Source organism: Amborella trichopoda, chromosome 3, assembly GCF_054954075.1.
Source record: "Amborella trichopoda isolate Santa Cruz 75 chromosome 3, AtrichopodaSantaCruz75HAP2 v2.0, whole genome shotgun sequence".
Classification (NCBI taxonomy): domain Eukaryota; kingdom Viridiplantae; phylum Streptophyta; class Magnoliopsida; order Amborellales; family Amborellaceae; genus Amborella; species Amborella trichopoda.
In genome coordinates this window covers 60,701,093-60,715,337 of record NC_142338.1, presented here as the reverse complement: position 1 = coordinate 60,715,337, position 14,245 = coordinate 60,701,093, and the positions used below count along the sequence as shown (strand labels likewise).

At 37.1% G+C, this 14,245-nt stretch overlaps 1 protein-coding gene across 7 annotated transcripts; it reads left to right on the top strand.

The window, feature by feature from the left end:
• The first annotated feature begins 216 nt into the window (after nucleotides 1-216).
• ABO6 (DEA(D/H)-box RNA helicase family protein) lies at nucleotides 217-13,632 on the top strand. 7 transcript variants are annotated; one of them, XM_088861954.1, is made up of 19 exons: nucleotides 217-461; nucleotides 1,504-1,658; nucleotides 1,756-1,843; nucleotides 1,937-2,173; nucleotides 2,415-2,510; nucleotides 3,119-3,307; nucleotides 3,412-3,571; nucleotides 3,705-3,812; nucleotides 3,930-4,100; nucleotides 4,230-4,502; nucleotides 8,488-8,682; nucleotides 9,283-9,486; nucleotides 10,330-10,399; nucleotides 10,502-10,650; nucleotides 11,174-11,482; nucleotides 11,572-11,631; nucleotides 12,043-12,195; nucleotides 12,294-12,404; nucleotides 12,708-13,632. In XM_088861954.1, exons 8-19 carry the CDS (start codon nucleotides 3,744-3,746, stop codon nucleotides 13,185-13,187), a joined length of 2,244 nt encoding a protein of 747 aa, XP_088718080.1. In that variant the 5' UTR covers nucleotides 217-461; nucleotides 1,504-1,658; nucleotides 1,756-1,843; nucleotides 1,937-2,173; nucleotides 2,415-2,510; nucleotides 3,119-3,307; nucleotides 3,412-3,571; nucleotides 3,705-3,743; the 3' UTR covers nucleotides 13,188-13,632. The 7 variants fall into 7 exon arrangements, with proteins under 7 accessions (XP_088718080.1, XP_020527771.1, XP_088718076.1 ...); XM_020672112.2 differs by having other exon boundaries at nucleotides 3,705-3,844; XM_088861950.1 differs by having other exon boundaries at nucleotides 3,705-3,844; nucleotides 12,294-12,486.
• Nucleotides 13,633-14,245: the final 613 nt, after the last annotated feature.

Here is a 14,245-nt window from a genome sequence, read left to right as displayed (position 1 = left end):
AGCTCTGTCATGGTCCCCTTGCCCTTCCCCCCACTGCTCGCGTGCGAAATGACGAAAATCCGTCCTCTCTCTCGCCTCACCTTGATTCTTAGCCCTAACACCTCAGTATTCTCCACCACAACTCTGAACCCAGTTTCGCTAAACCCTAGAAATTTGCAGTGCCCTGTTTCAAAGCACTCTATCTCCCTTCTCTCTCACCCTAACTTCAATTTTGAAACCAGAAACCAGTCCATCTAATTATCTGTAACCATGTAAGCAGTAGCATCTTTACAATGTACCCTTTAGCTCATATCCTGAAATTTACAAAATTGGGACCTTTTAGGCTGCATGTTTACTTAAGTGGCGAGAAAAGGATCGAGAGTGGATTGAGATTCATTGCTTCGGGAAGTCAGCAGTACTGTAACTATGCTCTTGAGCAGTTTTCTGATGACGAGTATGAGTGCGAGTTCGAAAATCACAAGGTGAGAGGGAGGGACGGACAGAGGGAGGGACGGACAGAGGGAGGGAGAGAGAGATTGTTCGGTGTTCTGTGAATTTTATTATATCCATTGACAATCGTTGCATTATTTGTTCTGTTTTACAGTTCAAATCGGAGTCACATTGAAAATTTGTTTTGTTTTATGGTTCAAATTCAGTGTCATATCGAACATATGGAAAATAGAACTAAATTCCTTGCATTATGATGATAATTTTGTAAGAATACAATGCTAACTGTATAACTAGTATTAATAATATATTTATTATTTGCAGTTAAATTTACAATTCCATTTGGATTTTTTTTTGATGAATTACTATTCTATTTGGATTTTGTGGTAACAGTATGAATGTTTTATATGTTATCAGTTTTGTTTTTTCTAATAATCACATCTGCCCATTTTGGTGACTGGCAAGTTGGATTTGTTATTCTCGTGACTTGCTAATCTCTTAACATAGAGATGATGGTGGGCATTCGCGATTTTTACGCAAAATTTAAACTGCTGTGTAACATAATGTTTACTTTATTGTGATACTGATTGTTGATACACTTCAATTCTACTAAAAAAGCAAGTTTTGGGGTGATAATATTGTCCTCGTAATGGAAGGTTTTGCACTCACTTTGCTACGGTTATGGGAATTGCTTAGATGAGATTTGTTCCCCATAGTATATTGAGAATGTTTTAGCAATTTTTTTCTCTTCATTGCATACAATTCTGTAGTAATTTCCAAGGACTGGGACACTAGTTTTGTTTCCCAGATGTTGAAAATTGTTAAGTACCTTGTTTCCAGTGCACCTTTCGGTTTGTATATTTTTTAATTTTTATGCATGAGTACAAGTTGGTTTATTTTTGGTCTTATAATTTGGAGATGACTAATTGAATCTTAGTCTGATCATGGGAAATTGTAGAACCAATTTTGTTGCACTTGTCTTCTTCAAGTATTATTCTTTTGTCTGTCTATTTGATTAGGAAGCTCCTTTCTTAAGAAAGGCACTCAATTTTACACATGATACTAATTGAATTGCAGGCTTCTTCCTCTGTGGCAAACATTGATGAGTGGAAATGGAAACTCAGTTTACTCTCGCGTAATCAAGAAGAACAGGAGATTATTTCTAGAGATAAAAGAGACAGACGAGACTATGAGCAAATATCTAACCTTGCCAAAAGGATGGGCCTTTACAGGTGGACTCATTTCTTCCCCTTGATTTGATTTTATTTAAATTGGATGCTTGTTTGATGTTGGGCTTTATGTACTCGTTAATATTTGTCATTTCCGTAGTGAACAATATGGGAAAGTGATTGTTGCAAGCAAGGTTCCTTTGCCCAATTATAGGCCGGACCTTGATGACAAGAGACCCCAAAGAGAGGTAAATATATGTATGTGGTTAGTTTGATAGTAACCTTTTTATTGGATGGTTAATTTTATCTGGGTTGATAGTATCTCCATGTTTTTCTCTCAGGTTGTTATTCCCCTTAGTTTGCAGAGGAGGGTAGAGGGTTTACTCCAAGAACATCTTGATAGGATGGAGTTAAATTCTGACAATCTCGGTGACGGTGCAGTCGAGAAAGCACAAGATAATCTGAGTGAAGATGCATCGCCTGAGCAAAGCCATGATCCTTTTCTCGATGGTTCCATCATAGAAAAGGTCCTACAGCGAAAAAGTTTGAGAATGCGCAATTTACAGCGATCTTGGCAGGTGTGGTTTTTATCATCCTAAGCTGATGATTCATTTGTATTTTAAAATGAGAAGTATCTGTTGATTTTTCTATGTACTCAATTCATAACGGTCCAATGAAGTATATTTCAAATTCATTCTTCTTGCATTGGTAAGGTGGTTGTGTTATGTTTCTTTCTGTTTCATTATTTTCTTTCCTCTTTTTATTTTTTGAAAGGTGTTCTGTTTCTTCTATTGAGTTAGTGTAAACATTATATGACAGGAATCACCTGAGGGCCAAAGGATGCTATCTTTCCGGAAATCTCTTCCTGCTTACAAGGAAAAGGAGAGATTGCTTGCAGGGATAGCACGAAATCAGGTTTGTTGTGCTGCCGATACTCTCTACTGATTAGATTTCTCTGGTTGAGTGTGGTGATCAAAATTGTCAAATGATAATAGGGAACTCGCGAATATGTGTTTGTTTTGTTTCTAGATGGCTTGTATCCATAAAGAATTATATGACAATTGGAATTTTTTTTTATTAAAGTTGACAAAGCAATCTGGCACCCTCTGGAATATCAGATATTGGGCTATTGATGAAGGGACTGAGTGATCATCTCATGAGTTAGTTCGTTATTGTTACCTCGTTGGGATATCATCAACGTGAAGCATGACCTGGATGAAATATTTTGATCTTTCAGAATCCATGCAATTGGAATGAATTTTATGAGGCTTCTAGCTGCCTGACTGATCTTTTATAGTGGGACTTCCATGTTACAAAAGAAAAAACTCCCTTTGTAAACTAAGCAACGTTTTCAAAGTTACAGTAGTAAAATGATTCCTAGAGGCTGTTGGCCTTTAGCTGTTTTACAAATTTGTTTGGTGTTCAATCCATTGGCTTTTGTGTGTTGCTAGTAGGTAAAGATTTTAATTACCATCGGCATTATGGGTTGCATATTCTTTACTATTGAAGTACATGTATCTTAGGTCACAGTCATTTCTGGTGAGACTGGATGCGGTAAAACCACTCAGCTTCCTCAATATATTTTAGAGTCTGAGATAGAATCTGGTCGTGGGGCATTCTGTAGCATCATTTGTACACAACCTCGAAGAATATCTGCCATGGCTGTTGCAGAAAGAGTTGCTACGGAGAGAGGAGATCAACTAGGAGAATCTGTAAGCACTATTAGCATTCAATTTTGTCTAACTTCTATATAAGCAACTTGTTTCTGGAGAACTTCTTTCCTCTATCTTTCGTACAATATAAGCTTTTGTTATAGGTTGGTTACAAAGTTCGGTTAGAAGGAATGAAAGGGAAAAACACGCATCTGCTTTTTTGTACCAGTGGTATCTTATTGAGGAGGTTGCTTTCGGACCGCAATTTAAATGGTATAACACATGTTTTTGTGGATGAAATCCATGAACGAGGAATGAACGAAGGTAATGTGATGAATGATTTGATCTAGTATTACTTTCTTTGTGCGTTTTTTGCCTTTCTGAAATTATCCAAGAACTACCATTTATATTCTGACCTCTGTCTATTGATACAGACTTCTTGTTGATTGTTTTAAAGGATATTCTTCCACGCCGCCGAGACCTGAGATTGATATTAATGAGTGCCACTTTGAATGCGGAGTTGTTCTCAAACTTTTTTGGTGGAGCTCCAACTGTCCACATTCCAGTAAATTACTATCTGTGTTTGGCTTTGTCTTGGTATATTGTTCATTTGTTTACAGATAATTTTGCTCTGCATTTATCATCACTAGGTTGTCAATTTTTTTCTTTGTTATGACTGCAGGGATTTACCTATCCTGTAAGAGTACATTTCTTAGAAGATATTTTAGAGATCACTGGGTATAAACTGACATCATTTAATCAAGTGGATGACTATGGCCAAGAGAAGTTGTGGAAGACACAGAGACAACTAATGTCTCGGAAGAGGAAAAATCAACTTACTGCTCTTGTGGAGGTACCATATTTGGCTAGGCTTAACCAGCCTTTATCTTATTAAAACCAAGTGAATCACTGTTAATTTTACTCATCGTGGATTACTTAAAATTCAGTATTCTTGATGTGTTGTATTATTATTACCATGCAGGATGCTCTTTCAAAGGAACGTTTTGAAAATTATAGTTCAAGGGCACGCGATTCTTTGGCTTGTTGGAATTCTGATTGTATAGGATTCAATCTCATTGAGGCTGTTTTGTGCCATATATGTCGAAAAGAAAGACCAGGTGCTGTGTTAGTTTTCATGACTGGTTGGGATGATATTAGTTGTTTGAGAGATCAACTTAAGGCACATCCCCTACTAGGAGATCCAAACAGAGTTTTATTAGTTACGTGCCATGGATCAATGGCTACTTCTGAGCAGGTAATAATTTAATAGGAAGTGTATAAAACTACTCCTACAATATCAGCTATTTAACAAGTTAACCTTTGTTCAAAAAAAATATCAGCTATTTAACATTCACTAATTAATCAAAACACATCCAACTTGTCAGCGAGTCTAACTCATGATTATTTTCCTTTGATGGGATTTTTAAATTAAATCAAAAGAAATTGGGGAAGTGTTAAATAGTTCATATCTTGGGTGCTTTTTGATGAATTTCCCTAAATAAATGTTATGTTTGTCTTTTGGATATCTTTATCATACGGTTCATATGTGGTAATTTTGGTTCATCATCAACAAAAATGTTTAAAATCAGTAATGCTTTTATTAATCTTTCTTTTTGTATGAAGTTATTATTTTTATATGAACACTTTAATATATCTATGATCTTCTATTTTTCCTTTTTCGTTTAATGATATCAGTAGAAGACTCCATCTTTGAAATGTATGCTTCTTTTTGGTTACTCTGAGTAATGCGTTTTAGGAATCAGTGCATTTCAGCAGTTGAAACAATGGGAAATATATTGTTGAGAACCATCAAGATTAAATACTTTCTGTAGTTGGTTGATCAAAATTTTCCTATTCAAGAGTTTCATTCTTGAATGAGTCTGATGGGAAAGATCGTAAGCATACATGGCATGGAAGAGGGTGGTGTGCTGAAGTTTTGAAGGCTGTTTTTACTGTTGTCTGCATGTTTTTGTTTCTTGCTACATGATATAATGTTTCAAAAGATGTGCATTCATTTTTTATGTAAATCAGTTGATTTTCTTATTTCCCTAGGAGTTTTAAGGGTAATTTGTCAAAAGATTAGTGGGGGTAGTTTAGGAAGAGCGTATTAGTCTATTTTTTGGGTTTAATTTTACATATTTCTTATGTGGTGTCTAACTTTTAGCAAGGTTATCAAGTGCTCGAAGTGGACTCCATGCGCAATGAAGCTTGATATAGTCCCTATGTGAGTGCATCACTTACATTGCGATTAATAAAATTGATAAAATTTTAAAAAAATATAAAAATGCAAAGACCAACATGAATATGCGATTTATGTAATAATTAGCACTTTCATTTTGTTTTTATCTGTAATATATCCATTTGTTGAGTCACTAATAGCCTGATAGTGTAACATAGACAATTGCTATCTCTATCTCTAATAGTCTAATGCAGTTAAAATAAATTAATCCATCATATTCATTAGATTAAATAAAACACAAACGAATATGTATCTGCTTCAGATATCTAACATGAAGTCAAAAGAAATTTGATTTCTTGGTTTTAATCTCCTTGCCACTTAAACCCTAGACTACTTGGTAAATGTTCATCCGAAATCCTTCAAAATAATGTGCAACCTAAACTTGAACTTTTGCTCAAAGAATCCCCAAATTTTATTGGAATCTTTCAATTTGATTTATTATTATTATTATTTTTTGACATGTAATTGCTACACTTTGAACCCCTTAGAACCATGAAAAAATGGTTCTAAGGGGGCTTTGGGGGGGCTATATACACCTCCAAACCCTTTCCCCCGAATGTCTACATGCTCTTATTCATGGGTGTTTTTCCGCTCGGGTGCATAATGTTGGATGTTATGCCTGCATAAGTGGGCACACATAAGTGGGTGATGCTCTCTGCATATGCAGGAACGACATGGTGGCCCGCTAGTGTGGGTATTTACAGTGTGGCCAAGGGCACATCTGCTTTGATGTGGCTGTATAAGGCCTTGTTCAGCTGCATGCAATAACTATGATTTTTAGTAGATTCTTTGAGGTGGTTAGTGACTTTTTGTCTTCCATTGTATGGGGAATTGATGGGGGGTTCTTATAAAGCATCTAGATTTAGGTTATAAGAAGTCTTCTATGTTGCCTGAAAACGTAGTGGTGAATTTTGAATTTAATTAACGATATAGCCCATTGGGTTTGTTCTTCTTGTGTTCTCCATGTTCTCTTTTCCTAGTTTGCACTATCTAGTATGAGAGCAGAGCCCGATTGCCAAGAAATCAGTGAGAAATCATGGTGGTAGAAAGGAGAAGAGCTCATGAAGGAATCTCAGGATGGAGGAAAAAATTCAAAAAATCGAGGAAGATTAGAATAGTAGACACAACATGTGATGTGTCAACCAGAGTTAGATCATGAAGATGGATATGACTTGAAAGGGGATTCCCAGGGAACCAATGTGAACAACTTCCATAACTGTGCTCTGCTAGCAGAGATGGCAAAAGAGAGACTCAGATATGGTGGCGATTCAATTCATAGAACATGCTCAAGATCATAGGGATGAGATGGAAAGTGGGATTCATCATCATCCAAGCCTTATCCCAATTATTTGGGATCGCTATTCTTTCCTTTTCTTCAAAAGTGGTGACTGTTTATACAATGATGGAAAGTGGGATTCATCATCATCCAAGCCTTACCCCAATTATTTGGGATTACTATTCTTTTTTTATCTTGAGAAGTGGTGACTGTATATTATATTAAATCAAGGTACAAAATTTTGCATTCACAATCTGTGGATGCTGCTTTTTACATGTCACACAGTGGGATGACTAATTTCATCCTCGACATTCATGGTGAAACCCTTGTCTATGGGAAACTACCCTCTCAGATAAAGAAAATGCAATTGAGGAATCACTTGAGGGGAAAACTATTTTTGATGAACCGTCCCTTTAAAAAACGGATTAGTGGGGTGGATCGTCCATCCTCCTGTCGCTATTTGGATCAGTTGGATCGACTATTTGGTTTTGTCAGATTGGGGATTTAGATCAGCCAGATCAGTGAACTAGTTAAATTTGAAAAAAGAAGGAAAAAAAAAAAAATTATATAATGCATGAAATCTATAAAACGTAACATGGGTGGGTTACATGGCTAGAGCTGCTAGACGTTTTGGCCCTTTGCATAAGGTCCAAGGTTTGAGCCCCTGTATATGCATATGCTTTTTTGAACTATTAAAGCAAACAGAGAAGTGTGCCTTTTTTTCCTTATGTTAAAAAAAGAAAGAAAGAAAAGAAATGGTTTATAGAGGATATTCAAACCTCGAACCTTAAAGCCAAATATAAGCAATGTCAAACAGCCAAAGTCATTCAAATTTTTTTTTTAAAATGCCTATATATTATATTATATTGCCGATTATGACTAGGCATCAGCACAGTCCTCAATGATTCCCATTATGGATTGGCGATTCCCGATCTGGATTGCAGATTTGTCAAACCTTGCTATTGTGGTGAACATACAAATGTATGATACTAGGAGTTTGAAGTCTTACCATATATGAAGTTCCTTGTCGGAATGGAGAAGATCATTTACCGAGAGGACTGTTCATTCAATTAAAAATCTTGTTTTTGGGGGCATATCAGCATATATGATAACACACCAATTATTGAAGTCTAGAGATCTAAGAGGGATTCAACCAGAGTAGTGGAATCACATCACTGACCACGAAAGCAAGTCTGAGGTTCAAATGAAGCAGAATGGAAGCATGGTGAAGTTTTTTTCTAACTCGAGGGCATGTTCTTTTCAGAAGGGGATCATTGATGTAGATCGGATTAGGGATGTTCTAGTTTTCTTTGTTCCATAGGACTTTTAGGAGTTAAATTGTCAAAGAATTAATGGGGTAGTTTGGGAAGAGCATATTAGTCTTGTTTAGGGCATATGTCCAGTTTTGCATGTCTCCGTTGCTGTGTCTATTTCTTATAGATGCTGTGAGGGGTTTTAGTTGGCATTATCTTTTCCGATATCTTTAGAAGTTTTTGGATGTGGAGTCTGTAGGAAGTTTTCTATGTTGCTTGGAAGTGTAGTGATTGTTTTTTTTTGAGAAACAGTTAACTTGAAGTGTAGTGATTCAATTTCGAATTCAATTAAATTTAAGTGAACTATGAACTTAATCAACAAGATATCCCATGGGGTCTTCTTATCTTCTTCTTCTTCTTCTCTATTCATGGTTTTTTTTAATTTTTCTATATCTGGGATTTATTTGTGCAGAAACTCATCTTTGAAAGGGCTTCACCAAATATACGTAAAATTGTTCTTGCTACAAATATGGCAGAGGCAAGCATAACAGTCAATGATATTGTTTTCGTTGTTGATTGTGGAAAAGCAAAGGAGACTACTTATGATGCTTTAAACAATACTCCATGTCTCTTACCCTCTTGGATATCACGGGCATCGGCTAGACAGGTAAGATATCTTGTATCCTCCTTTGGCTTACTTTCTCGTTATCGTGAACTGAAATTTGAATGTATAGTTTTGCATGGTCTCTTAGTTGAAAGAAATAGAAACTGGTATCCTGATATAGTCATTGCATGTTGATGCATAAAAAAGGGGTTTTTACCAGTGCATAAGTGATAACATGGTTATATCAAATTCATCTCTTCTTCATAAAACTTTATAATTGGTCCTTATAATTTTTCTGTTGTTCATTGTCATCTTTAGAACTCATATCGGACTCTAGAAACATTAAAAAATTCCATTTGATTTAATAGAGATATAGTTTGCCAACTCTTAGCAAATGCTATGTTTGAATTTTTCTATATTTTTTTAGACCTTGATAACTTCAACCTCTGCCATTGTTGGTTGCTTTCCATCTCCTCTCCCTTGCAATGGGATAAAACATAAACGTATTTAAGAGATTCTTGACTTTTCCAGATGTATTGGATGAATATACGACTTTTAGCAGTAAACAAACCATTTGCAGTCCTATAATATATGAATTACCTTACTTTCTCAAAAAAAAAATGAATTAACTTTGTTTTACTTCAAACTGCCATTTTCTTGCAGAGAAGGGGTAGAGCTGGGCGTGTTCAGCCAGGAGAGTGCTACCATCTATACCCAAGATGTGTATATGATGCTTTTGCGGAATATCAGCTTCCAGAACTTCTCAGAACTCCTTTGAATTCTCTTTGCTTGCAAATAAAAAGTTTGCTACTTGGGACCATAGGGGAGTTTTTGTCAGCTGCTCTCCAGCCTCCTGAACCTCTTGCTGTAAGTGATCTTTAACTCCGAAATAAGCGAAGCACCTTGTTCTAATCCAAGTCATTGTGTTATAGTGCTGTCCTCTTTCGTATGGTGAATTGAGTTGCAGTAGCATTTTGGCAAGATATTTTGACACTTTCGGAAACCTCTATTCCTATCGTTTGAATTTATGATTACAATTTTCCATATATTGTTTTAATCTCTTGAGAATTTCTCTCCAAAAAATTTAAAACATGAGATTTGTTGCTTTGTTTCCATGTTCAAACATATAGCCAGGAATACTTTCAACAAACTTTCTTGTGTTTACCTCATGGCTCTTTGTTTGGAGCTGTGGTGAAAAATTTGAACTCTGTGGCCTACTTGAGTTCTGCCAAAACCATTGCCCAAGACCGATATTGTCATTTTCTATTGTATATATTTTATATTAGTAGATCCTTTTACTAAAACCCTTAAAGAGTACTTTGATAGTACTGGTGGCACTTTTCCATGAGATTGCATGTTTAATTCCTGGTTGGGGCGTGTTCTGCGTGTTTTATTTTTGGTAATAGGTAGTACCTACCACTTGGTAAATGCCATGTGTAGTAAAACAACATCAAAATAATATACATAGTGAAGAAGCGATTTGTTTATTGAAAAACAACATAAGTGGGTAAGTTGAGTTGACTGAGTTTTTCCGTGTTCATACAAAATTTTCGGTCCCTGGTTTAGTGTTAATTCGATGGTTGCATTCAAGCCTTCGAGATTTTCCTAAACATATGCTACCTTTTGTGTACCTATCAAAAGTAAGAAACTAAGACAAATGAGCATTTCATATACTCAGTCAAGTGATACCACTCTATGAATGCCTTGCAGGTCCAAAATGCTGTTGAATTTCTGAAAGTAATTGGTGCATTAGATGAGAAGGAGAACCTAACAAATCTTGGTGAGTCTATATATTTTCATTCGATATCACTGAAATTCTGATGGCAAACTGTTTTCTGTGTAATTAAACATAAGTATCCAACTGAGCTGTTGAACCGTCCAGGGAGATATTTATCAATGCTTCCAGTTGATCCAAAACTTGGGAAGATGCTCGTCATGGGTGCTGTATTTCGATGCCTCGATCCCATTCTCACGGTGGTTTCTGGTTTGAGTGTTAGGGATCCATTTCTGCTACCTCAGGACAAGAAAGATGTATGGTCTTTTGTCATAATAACTTAATGGAATTAGCGACTTTCAGATCTTGTTTTTGTAATTGCTATTTAACTGGCCTCATCGAATTTGAACTTCCTAGATTTTACTTTATAAATTTGTAACTGCTATTTAGTTGGCTTCAACTCGGTCATATACATTTTGGGTGGGTTCACCTCGTGATTTTCCTTTTCAGAAGCGTATTATTGACTATTGAGGAGTAAAATTTTGAAGAATGGTTTGCTTCAGACATTTGGTTTCTGCTGTTTTAAAAAATTGAAATAACAATAACAAACAAAATTATGTTGCCCACTATAACCTGAAATTTGGCCCAATTTAAACCACAGTTAGTAAATGCTCTTCTTGAAAGTTGAATCACAGTGAGTAGATACTCTTTTAAAATATGAAATTTAGCCCAGAAAATGTTGTCAATAAATTAAAAATGGTGCTGTTAGAAAAGCTTGGAAATTTGCATTTTGCATCACGGAAATTCACCAGCTTTTTGGCCCTGGGTTTCCTGTTACAGCTAGCAGGGACTGCAAAATCGAGATTCTCGGCAAAGGACTACAGTGACCATATGGCCCTTGTCCGTGCATATGAGGGGTGGAAAGACGCAGAGAGAGAAGGCTCGGCTTATGAATATTGCTGGAGGAATTTTCTCTCAGCTCAAACATTCCAGGCTATCCATTCTCTTCGAAAGCAATTCAACCACATTCTCAAAGATGCTGGCTTATTAGAAGGAGACTTGAGCACGTGTAATCAATTGAGCCATGATCAATCATTGGTTCGCTCAATCATTTGTTCTGGCCTATTTCCTGGTATTGTGTCTGTTGTGGTAAGCAACTGTGTGCTAGCTAATGTATCCTCACTCTTCTTAGAGCCAAGCTCACTTTTTTAATGTTTGGAATTCCATCTAATATGCAGCATAGAGAGAAGTCGATGTCCTTCAAAACTATGGATGATGGGCAGGTTCTACTGTATGCGGTAAGTTGGTGGTGGAGTTTCTCTCCATATTCCATATTTTCTCATTCGTACTTTCACAAATTATATTCTCAGGAGACCTTTGAGTCTGATTGCTATTAGGATTTGGGTTTTGGGCTTCATTGTTTATGGTGTTGACCATTGCAACATTATGTCTGAATTTCGACTCTGTGATTGCAGTTCAAATGGAATACTTTGTTGCATTTTTTCTGTCAACAACTCAGAGAGAGAGAGAGAGAGAGAGAGAGAGAGAGAGAGCAATCTTAATTCAGAGGTCTCCTAAGAAAGAACCTCTCTCTCTCTCTCTCTCTCTGTATGTGTGTATCTATTTATACCAGAAATAGTTGTCATCCTTGTGGCATTTTGCCATATCTTGTTTCCAGTGTGAATCTAAACTTCCTCACTGTGCTTCAGAATTCAGTAAATTCCCGCTATCATACGATCCCTTACCCTTGGTTGGTATTTAGCGAGAAAGTCAAAGTGAACACTGTATTTATACGTGATTCTACTGGTGTCGCGGACTCCGTACTGATGCTTTTTGGTGGCAATCTTGTCCGTGGAGCTGCGGTAATCTCTCATTTAAGCATGTTTTTTATGCTTGTTATGCATCATTGAAGTGGGACTCATCCATACATTAGAAGCAGCTGATGCACTCTCTGTTTCAGGCCGGACACTTGAAGATGTTGGATGGTTATATCGATTTATTCCTCGAGCCAAGCCTGGCAGACTGCTATTTAAAACTCAAGGAGGAGCTTGAAAACCTTATCCAGCAGAAGGTGAGTTCAACTCTTTCTCTTGAGATCAACTTCTTGCAGATCCACAGATAGGATTACTTCCTTTATGCTTATCCAGCAGAAGGTGAGTTAAACTACTACTCTTGTGCCGAAGTTCTTGCAGACCTACTGATAGGATTAGGTCCTTATGCCGTTTTTTGCATCTGGAATGTGCTTTCTTGTTCGGTCCTCTTCTGATGTGTACATGCATGGATGCTTTTGAAAGAGAGAGAGAGAGAGAGAGAGAGAGAGAGAGAGAGAGAGGAAGAGTCTCCACTTCCTGAAATCTGTCTTGGCCAATTGCAGCTTGAGGATCCAAGCGTGGACATCCACAAATCAGGCAAATACTTGATGCGTGCAATACAAGAGCTCGTATCATCCGATAATTGTGAGGGCCGGTTTGTTTTCGGCCGTGAGACCACGAAAATTAGGGCCCCCGCTGATGGCCCACGAACCAGAGATGGTGCAAACCCCAAAAGCTTACTCCAAACCCTACTCATGAGAGCAGGTCATAGCCCACCAAGATACAAGACCAAACACCTCAAAACCAATGAGTTTAGAGCTCTTGTAGAATTTAAGGGAATGCAATTTGTGGGCAAGCCAAAGAAGAACAAACAACTTGCTGAGAGAGATGCAGCCATTGAGGCTTTGGGTTGGCTAACTCATACATCTGATAAAACCAAGAATGATGATGATGATGATGACAATGAGGAACCCCTTGATGTCACTGATAACATGCTCAAGTTGTTGGGTAAGCGAAGGCGGGCCCGGAGGGGCAATGGGTGACTGCCACCTGGCATCTATTGATGCACATTGAATGACACATGGCTGTGCACTATTGGGTGGTGGTCGGCGAGTCAGGTGATCATCTGTTTCGTGGACAATGATGGGTATGTGGCAGTTTCTGATTGTTGACATTTGGCAATGGTTACAATTGACACATGGAGATGACTGACACATGGAGGTGTGCAGTTGGTGAATCGGGGTGAGAATGACAGGTGCCAGCATGTTATTGGTTGTTGAGAACTGCACAGGACTGAATGCTTTTAAGCAAGATCAAGAATGGCGCTCGAGAAGATAAATGCAATGAGGTATATATTTATTGATAAAATAGGATATAAGTGAAATGTAGTGCCATTAAAGTTATTTATTTATAGGGCAAAAAATGAAATTATTTTTTACGTTAATGTTATGGATAAATTAATTTTCATTACAGTTGTAGCTTTTAGCTGATCGTGGCCTTGATGATGAATAGTAGTAGGATAAATGTGGGCACATCTATCATTCTGCAGTGATATTACAAGAAATTGTCAATTTCTCTTTCGACAGTCTCGTCGTTCTCCTAAACCCCCAACATCTTTGAAAAGATGATGGACCCTCCCTTCTTAAGTATTTTTTGACTGTAATGTGAAGCCACATGAAGAACTAAGCTTCCTAAACTACCCCCTTTGTTTATTTGTTTATTCATATAGAACCAAGTATGGAGCCTTATTTTCTAGGTAAGAAGTTTGGGGCACTTCTACAACATGTTGACAAGCATGTGACATTTGAACTATGATTTAGACAAGCCCCCGATCTGGAAATCCTGGCTCTTGAGAACTTAGTTTATGGAGACAGTTGAAAAATGCATTGTTTGATAGTTTGTTTTTTGGGGGCTGATATTCAGTAGATGGGGCGGTTATTCGGTATAGCACAGGTCTTCTTCATTTGCCGGAGTTTTGGAATTTTTCTGCAGCTCAAAACAATAGTACCCATGAGTTTCATCCCTTCTTTTGAGATCCCTGCATTCTCAAAATTTCAAAAGTAGTGCCATTCTTGTACCAAGTCATTGTAGCTAATCCTTG